The sequence below is a fragment of the Gossypium raimondii genome, chromosome 13 (genome assembly GCF_025698545.1).
Source record: "Gossypium raimondii isolate GPD5lz chromosome 13, ASM2569854v1, whole genome shotgun sequence".
Lineage (NCBI taxonomy): Eukaryota > Viridiplantae > Streptophyta > Magnoliopsida > Malvales > Malvaceae > Gossypium > Gossypium raimondii.
Window position 1 is genome coordinate 18,638,854 of NC_068577.1, and position 8,745 is coordinate 18,647,598.

At 30.4% G+C, this 8,745-nt stretch overlaps 1 protein-coding gene and 1 non-coding gene across 8 annotated transcripts; both read left to right on the top strand.

The window, feature by feature from the left end:
* Positions 1-1,097: 1,097 nt before the first annotated feature.
* On the top strand, positions 1,098-6,788 carry LOC105784082 (choline/ethanolaminephosphotransferase 1). Of its 7 annotated transcripts, none has more exons than XM_052626105.1 (20): positions 1,098-1,252; positions 1,676-1,840; positions 2,061-2,270; positions 2,957-3,042; positions 3,103-3,180; positions 3,313-3,388; positions 3,488-3,510; positions 3,588-3,688; positions 4,048-4,142; positions 4,308-4,376; positions 4,485-4,554; positions 4,946-5,009; positions 5,093-5,133; positions 5,253-5,337; positions 5,500-5,562; positions 5,688-5,746; positions 5,842-5,894; positions 6,093-6,165; positions 6,357-6,400; positions 6,496-6,788. In XM_052626105.1, the coding sequence occupies exons 4-19, from the start codon at positions 3,040-3,042 to the stop codon at positions 6,376-6,378; spliced, it is 975 nt and encodes a 324-aa protein (XP_052482065.1). In that variant the 5' UTR covers positions 1,098-1,252; positions 1,676-1,840; positions 2,061-2,270; positions 2,957-3,039; the 3' UTR covers positions 6,379-6,400; positions 6,496-6,788. The 7 variants fall into 7 exon arrangements, with proteins under 7 accessions (XP_052482065.1, XP_052482064.1, XP_012465320.1 ...); XM_052626104.1 differs by lacking the exon at positions 2,957-3,042 and having other exon boundaries at positions 2,061-2,135; positions 2,220-2,270; XM_012609866.2 differs by lacking the exon at positions 2,957-3,042 and having other exon boundaries at positions 2,061-2,070; positions 2,220-2,270.
* A 1,580-nt stretch (positions 6,789-8,368) lies between these two features.
* TRNAF-GAA (transfer RNA phenylalanine (anticodon GAA)) lies at positions 8,369-8,441 on the top strand. Its single transcript has one exon. It is a non-coding gene; the product is annotated as a tRNA-Phe (tRNA).
* The last annotated feature ends 304 nt before the right edge of the window (positions 8,442-8,745 follow it).

Below are 8,745 nucleotides of genomic sequence, written 5' to 3' on the forward strand. Positions count from 1 at the left end.
TATTATACTTTAGTTTGATCATTTCTAGTCCCTATGCTTTCCTAATTTTGGAATTTCAAACTTGATCAAATGGTAACTGTTAAATTCATTAAGTTCTACTATTTCTAAAATGTACGTGGAAAATATATTATCAAATATGTAATGTCATGTTAACCTTCCATTTTCACATATTGCTCATAAAAAGTCAATTGATGAATTTAATAATTACCGTTTATGTTAAGATTGAAATTTCAAAAGTATAGGGACTAATAATGATCAAATTGGAGAAAATTAAATAAATCTACAAATTTACGCATAGTATAAGAATAATAGCAGAATTTTAGCGAAATGAATTTAATTATTATTATTTGGATCATGATTAAAATTTTAAAATTTGTAAAGTGAAGGACTAAATTAACTAGTCCAAAAATATAGAGAATAAAATTTATCAATTTAAAATATAAAAAATGTTTGTAGGGTTGTTATTCATTTACTCAATCTTACCATTTTTCATAATCTAATTAGTAATTTTTTATACAGGAATCATCAACAAAGCAAAAGAAACATACTGCATGCATTCGAATACGATTCCCGGTCCATTATCGCACCATCTAACATTAAAAAATGTTATCATTTCCCCTTTTGGGACGCTTTTATTTTATTAATTAATAAATATAAACCCTTCACAAAATAATTTTAAAACTTATATAGGAAGGCGTGAGCTAAGTATATTAAAACACATTATTTTACTATTTATGGGTTGGAGATGAACTATGAAGTTTTAATTATTGTGTAAAAATAGTAAATATGAGAAGAATCAATAATAAGATTGTTCAAAAAAATATTATAACCTTTAAAAATTGAATCAAACTGTATTTCTCACTAATTCAAAATAATGGTTATTTTAATATTATTTTCATTAATTTATATATAAATATTTATTTTCGATTTTCTTCAACTCTAATACAAATAAACTTTTATTTATAGGCATCCAATAAATAAAGACAATAAAATAAAATTCCCTTTGATTCGCTATTCTGTTTTTGACTTTTATTTTGGCCCCTTTCTCTCTGTTTTTCCCTTTTCATTTGAATTAATATAAATTATTAAAACTGTTTTTTTTTCTTTTCTCTCTTCCTTACTGCTACGTTCGTTTGAAAGGCGGGAGAGAACCGAAAAGAAAAAGAAGTCCATTGCTTTATTTTGCCTTAATTGATCAGAAGCCACAATCTTTTAAGATTTAATTTTCTCGTTTGATCTCTGTTTCAAATAGGTATACAAAAAACTATCTTTTTTTTTAATATTTTTTCTTTCATTCTTCTGTTTTTATTGTTTCCCTTTTAAGTCGCAGCTCTCTATTTTTTTTTAATGATTCTGTTCCTTACTTTTCAAACAGAATATGTTTATTTCATGATCGATAGTAACCCATCTTTTCATACTCTTTTTTTTTTTTCAAATGATTTCTTAAGGCTTGTTTTAGCAGAAATTTTAATCTTTTTGCAGTCCAAAAAATAACTACTTGTTAAAGATCAACTTGAAGGTTTGTTTAAAGTCATGTCATTGGAGTTTTTTCGATTGTTTTCCTTGATTTCCTTATTGGGTTTTTATGTTCCTATTGTTTTGAGTCATTTTCATTTACATCCAATTGTTTTCTTACAGAAATCAGATAAATTTTTGTATTCTTCATGTTTAGCAGGTCTTGGAAATTTTGTCAAAAAGGAAGAATGGGGTATATAGGGGCACATGGTATAGCAGCTTTGCATAGATACAAATACAGTGGTGTGGATCACTCTTACCTTGCTAAATATGTATTGCAACCCTTTTGGAACCGCTTTGTTAACTTCTTCCCTCTTTGGATGCCGTAAGTTCTGCCATGATTTGAATACTCATATTTTGTCACATTTTTTTCCTTGCTATACCTGTATGGACTACTTCATGCTTGTACATGCAGTCGGATTATAAGTTTTAATGACTATATTATGCTTGGATTTTAAACATTTGGCACCTTTAGTGATGTTTTTCTGGCACTAATAAATTTATGTTTGTTTATGTGCATGTTTCCGGCTTGGCATTTCCACCAGACCAAACATGGTATGTAATTATTAAGTACTCTTAAATTGTGATTTTCATTTTTCACTGTACATGCAAGCTTGCAGGTAAATATACGTGTAACAGAGTGCATATTCATGTAGGACCTACCTTATTTTGTTACTAATTTGTTTATGCTTTTCTTCCTTAAGATAACACTTACAGGATTTATGTTCTTGGTTTTGTCTGCACTGCTCGGTTATGTGAGTGGGAATCTCTCTCTCTCTCTCTCTCTCTCTCTCTCTCCTTATTTTCTTCAATGTTATATTTATTTTTATTTCTGTCGCAAGTTAAACACTTTTCTGCAAGTTTTGATATTATACCGATTTTCTGCAAATTATATTTCATTAATCATTTTGGGAAAACACTGACGTTAATCTTTCGTTTCCAATTCATTTTTACCAATGAACATCTCATGTTCAGATCAAAGGAGATGAGAAGTGTGTTCTATATTCTGTACTTTCTAACCATTTCCTTACGTGTGGTTGGTTGAATGTTACTTGAACAGATTGATAAACTGGATTTCTTTACCAAATATGATAGCTTTTGTAATCATGATGTTTTTTTCATTGACATATAATGTATTAGTTTAAAAAAAAAGAGCTGAAAGGCTAGGTGACTTTAAACAATGAGAAAGGTATTTACATGACTTGAGTATGTTGGTCTAACCTTGAAGAACCAGAAATTCTGCATTGTAATTTGTATGTAAATGATTTAAACGATTGAAGGTATAGGTGTCACTTGAGTATGTTGATTTAACCTGCAAGAACCATAAATTCTCTTTCTTTTTCTCATGCATTTGCATTTTATTATAGAATAAATTTTGTTTCTTCATATGTCAGTTTCTGTATTAGATACACAATTAATGTTGCCTTGCTTGTCTGTTTAGTTTGTGTAGTTCTCAGGGATAACCATAAAGTTCAGGAAACATTTTGGTTATGTGTATGATTGTATCTTCGAAGGCTCGGGAGAATGGTACATGTTCTTTTGCTATTATCTTTCCATTCAGTTCTTTTATTTGTATTACTGTTTCAGGTTTATTCCCCTCGCTTGGATTCACCTCCACCAAGATGGGTTCATCTTGCACACGGGTTGCTTCTATTTTTGTATCAGGTTTATACCTCCACCTTATTCTTTCTTTATTTCCTTGGTGTGTTGGGGAAGGGGGATGAGCATGAATGTTTTCTCTCTGGCAATGTATTCAAAGTATGGGATCTTTTTCACATATTAGTAATTGCCTGCTAGACTTTTGATGCTGTTGATGGGAAACAAGCTAGACGAACAAACTCCTCAAGTCCACTTGGAGAACTTTTTGACCATGGTAAGTTCACTTTATAATCTCTTCTTTCCATCCTCTGCTATTTTTATTAGAAAATTTTCTGATGGAGTAATTATTTTTGGTGGTCTTGAAATATTGCAGGGTGTGATGCACTTGCATGTGCGGTATGTATTTAACTTGTTTCATTACATAACAATGTCTAATAAAATTCCGCCATTATACAATATTGATTCTTTTTCAGTTCGAAACCATGGCTTTTGGGAGCACTGCCATGTGCGGAGGGGACAGTTTCTGGTTCTGGGTAATTTCATCTATACCATTTTATGGAGCTACATGGGAACAGTAAGTAATCAAAAGTGTAATTTAGTTTTGTATTTTGTATTCCTTCTAAGAAATCCTGCCATACACTTTGCAGTTCTTCAATTACTTGGTTTATTCTATAGAGGGTTTATAAATTTTGTTTTCAATCTCTTTTTATCAAACTTTATTCAATGTTAGATAATTTTTTGAAAGGATTTTGTGATAATTTCGTGATTTATATTTGAGGTATTCTAAATATTCTGTTTGATATGTATTCCTCTTGAATGTCTCCATCCTTTCTACATAAAATTTTAGAAGGGAGTTTCTAATGTGGTTTTTGTAGCATGCAGTGGAAGGTTCTTTTACCAATGCTGATACTTCTGTTGTGTCATTTTCTGCAGCTATTTCACCAATGCACTTATCCTTCCTGTTGTCAATGGGCCGACTGAGGGTCTTGCGCTGATATATGGATTGCACTTTATGACAGCAATTGTTGGTATGTTTCTTCACTCGATGTTATGGGGGTGCCTTTGACAGTCTGTACTAAACCTTTATATTACTTGTGTTCCACGTATAAAAAATTTGAAACTTCTTTTGAATTCTTTTCTTCTATTATTATTGTTTTTCACGTTTTATAATTGCTTACCTTTTTCCCCTCAAGGTGCCCAGTGGTGGGCTCAGCCATTTCAGCAATCGATACCCTTCTTGAGTTGGATACCTTATGTTAATGGTAAGTTCTTTGTTTAAGAAAGGGTTAGCACCTTATATTGGATTTCTTGTTGCTTTTGCCATTTTTCTTTGACCATTTTATTACTTACTCACCTTTTTTTTTTTCCAGAACTTCCAACATATAAAGCTGCTGTGTATTTGTTGACACCAATTGCTATTTTACCTACAGTGGCTTGCAAGTAAGCGGTTATCTGCATCCTAAATGGTCAAATTTTACTTCAGCTTTCATGGCTGAAGCTTCTTATAATTTCTATTTGGCACTCTTGTAGTTTCATGCTAGTGCTTTGAATTACTTATTCTTTGACCTTTTGTGGAAAACTGTCCACTTTAGTAGTCCAATGTGAGAGCTGAAGCTTCTCATGCTTTCATTTTTGCCTTCTTGTTGGCTTGTAGCCTTATACTAGAGCTATGGATTATTAGGCTGAGTTAAATGATAATGCAGAGGCCAAGGTTTCTATGCATGAGACCACCTCGTTTTAGTCCATCCTGCATTTATTTTTTGTTCATAGTACTGCTGTCTTTTAGTGTCCGCATAAGCTTCTCTTATGTACTTGTATGGTTGTATTGCAGTATAAGCAATGTCCATAAGGTCGTTAAGGCAAGAAAAGGAAGCATGTTACTGGCATTAGCAATGGTAATTCTGTAAATTCTGTGTTTCTTTCTTCCTTCCATGTATGCTTAAATGATTAATCGGTGTTTTTTGTTCTTCCTTGTCAGCTTTATCCTTTTGTTGTACTCATGGGAGGAGTGCTCATTTGGTAATTTGAGTTTGTCCTCTTTTCTTGTAACAACGTTCACCTTCTTTCTTTATTCTATTGTTGCATTTGGCCTTACATGGACTTTATTCCTGTTTTTTTTTTTTGTTCTTGCCATGAAGGGATCATCTGTCGCCCTCTGATGTTATGGGAAATTATCCACATTTAGTTATACTGGGAACAGGACTTGCATTTGGGTTCCTTGTGGTAAGGTTTGCTTGTCTGTTGATGAGAATCTTCTAATACTTTTGAATTCCTAGTTTGTGAAAAAAAAAAAACAAATTGATATCCAGTGATTTAAATTCTTTAATGTGCCTTGTACTCTTCGTGACTGGAATCAGTATCTTTAAATGAAAATGGTTTTGACAGGGACGGATGATTTTGGCTCACCTGTGTGATGAACCCAAGGGACTGAAAACTAACATGTGCATGGTAAGTAGCATTGTTATAAAAAAATGGGAAAAATGAATGTTATTTTTATTTCATCTTTAACTACATTTTTTATGGACCTGATTACATGGTTACAAAATGGTTTACTGTTCTCTATTTATTTGCAGTCACTCTTGTATCTTCCATTGGCAATTGCAAATGCTCTTACAGCAAGATTAAATGATGGGTAAGTGTGCTGGATTTCGATTTCTAACCACAATTGCAGTTCCAGTTTTAGCCGTTGTTTCTGAAGAACATGAATCTAATCTTATTTTTCTGCAGTGTTCCTTTAGTTGATGAGTTTTTGGTTCTTCTTGGTTACTGTGTATTTACAGGTACGACCACTGTCATTTTAGTTTGGAAGTAAACAAATATTTTACTCTTAAGCGGTTTTGTTCATACATCGATTTAATGTTGAACTGATTTTGGTATCGAGATTGAGATCTTTTCTTTTGATGTTTCTTTAACATATCGATTTGTATGCTGTAACATTTTTTTGCCTAACATTTCTCTCGTGTTTTTTGGTCAAATAGGATCCCTCTACTGTCACTTTTCCACATCAGTTATCCATGAAATCACGACAGCTTTGGGAATTTATTGCTTTAGGTGAGGAATACTTTACTGTCCATCATGGAATGTACTTTGCAGTGATCTAAATGGCCCTCATAAAATAAGGTTTTAAGGCTCCTAAAGTGTAGCAAACATTAGTCGCCTGCTCTCTGCACTTTCTTTTCTTCGGGTCCGTTTCTGCGAAAATTCAGTGTTCTAATCATAGTATTCCTTGCTTAAAATAACAGGATAACTCGGAAAGAAGCTTAAACATCGATGATGCTTATCTGGGGTAATATTATTCTTAACTGTGATTATAAGATCACGATTAGTTGCAGAGTTGAAGTTTCTGACACTTGTTTTTCATAAATGATGTGGTTCATACAGGTGCGGAATCGGAGCACTGGCATAGTGATTCAATATGTTAGCAAATTCATTGTGATGTATACATTGATGATTGATCTTTATATAAATCTAGTTCCAGTTCCAAACCATTGATATAAATGATTTATTGAAAGATTAGGGAAATTTTGTTATGTAAAACTCTTTTCATCTATGACTTGAATGTATGAATACAATTGAAGTTTTTGTATCATATACTGCAAAGAAAAAAGAGGTGCATGCTAGGGTGCTTGCATTTGCGTATAATGTAGCACCTCGATGGGAACCGTTGCCAAAAATTGTCTTTTTATCAAAATTGTCAATATCATTTCAATTTTTATCATTAAATGAAAAGTAATTTTTATTTCAACAACATTAAATGACAGTACTTATTTTTTAAAGAATCCTTCTGCTTTTATTGATTTTTTTTTTTTAAAGTTAGACTGTAATTTTACTTGACACGATTAAATAAAGTTAAAAGGTTAAAAAGTCTCCTAATAAAAAATGGAAAAAAAGTAATCGAGTTGTGAAAAAAGTACACTCAACCTCAAAAATATCAATTGGCCCCTTCTATTAATGAAAATCATCAATTGATCGGTTTGACCGTTATCCATACTGATGTGACTAACAAAAGTCACCATAAATTACCACGTATGATAGTATTTTTGATATGGCATGCCACATCGGTAAATAATAAAAAACTTTGAAAAATTAAAAATAATAAAAATATTCATAAATGATTTCCAAAGTCATTCTACTAAAAATTATAAATTATAAAAAATTATTTAAAATATATGAAAATTTTAAAGTCGTAAAACTCAAAAATTTATCATTTATTCTTAGTGTACACATAGTAATAAATTAAGACTATGTTAGTACTTAGAGATAAAATATAAAATTTTGAAAGATCATAAATTAAAATTTTAGGCTAAAACAGAAAAAGTTCAAAAAGTTATACAAAAGTAGGATTCCACGATGAATTGAAATATGGACAAAATATTTTATAATTATAAAAATTCAAATAATGTTTAATAAAATTAAGTTTTTAAGTTTTTCATATTTCAATTTCTTAGATAACTTTTACAATTTTTAGTAATTATTAATATTTTAATAATTTTAAACTTTTTATAGTTTTGAACTCATCTCAAATGAATCTAGACAAATAATTGTCTAAATTTAACTGAATCAGGAGAACATTTTGTCCAAGTGCATTCTAAATACAGTTTTTCATTAGGGTTTTTCTGTTTTCTTTTATAGTTTTTTCATTCTTTTGAATTTTCCCATACTTGATTTTAATAATTTTCTAAGAATTATTAATATTTTTATAGTTTCTAAAGAATTTAGTTTTGCATTCATCTAAAATGAACATGGACAATTAAGTGTCAATCATTTATCCAAATACATTCAACATACACATTATTATTTTTAAGATAATTTAAAATTTTTAAACTATTTACTTTTATTTTTTCTATGTGACACGTAACATTAATGTACTTGTCATGTCATAGCTTCCGATGACTTGCATCAACTACATTAATACAATTAACGATCAAATCAATCAATTGAAAGGTCAACTAATATTTTATTAAATTCACTCAAACTCAATTAACTCAATTTTTCATAAAAATTAAGATTGATATTTTCACCCAAAACTTTTTTCTTCTTACCTTTTAGCCATGGTTATCATCAACAACTCACAGTCATTAATATATATATATATATATATATATATATATTTAACCGGTTCTTTTATATAATATAAATATATATTAATTTCTTTCGTTACCAAAATTAAATATATCAATTAAGATATATAAGGATGCAAATTTGTCTACGAAATATACGCTAAATAGAGATATTTGGAAGAATATGACACCTTGCGGGGATAGCTCAGTTGGGAGAGCGTCAGACTGAAGATCTGAAGGTCGCGTGTTCGATCCACGCTCACCGCAAAAATTGTTTTGTGTTCTTTGGATTGATATGATAAAGAAACATTATTAATATGTTAAAATAAAAACATTCATTAATCTCTTTAGCTACATATATTATTGAGAAATGAAGTTCCAAATGATCAAATCTATAACTTTAAACTTGTTAAAAATTAATTTTAAATAATTAAACCTTAAAAAGAAAAGAGAAAACAACAAAATGGCGTCAACAGTGGACTGATAGTTGGTTCAAAGCTAGAAATGATTGGGTTTAAAATGGGTCCACTTTGCTGTTCATTCATGTTTTTTTTATGTAAAACAAACCTTC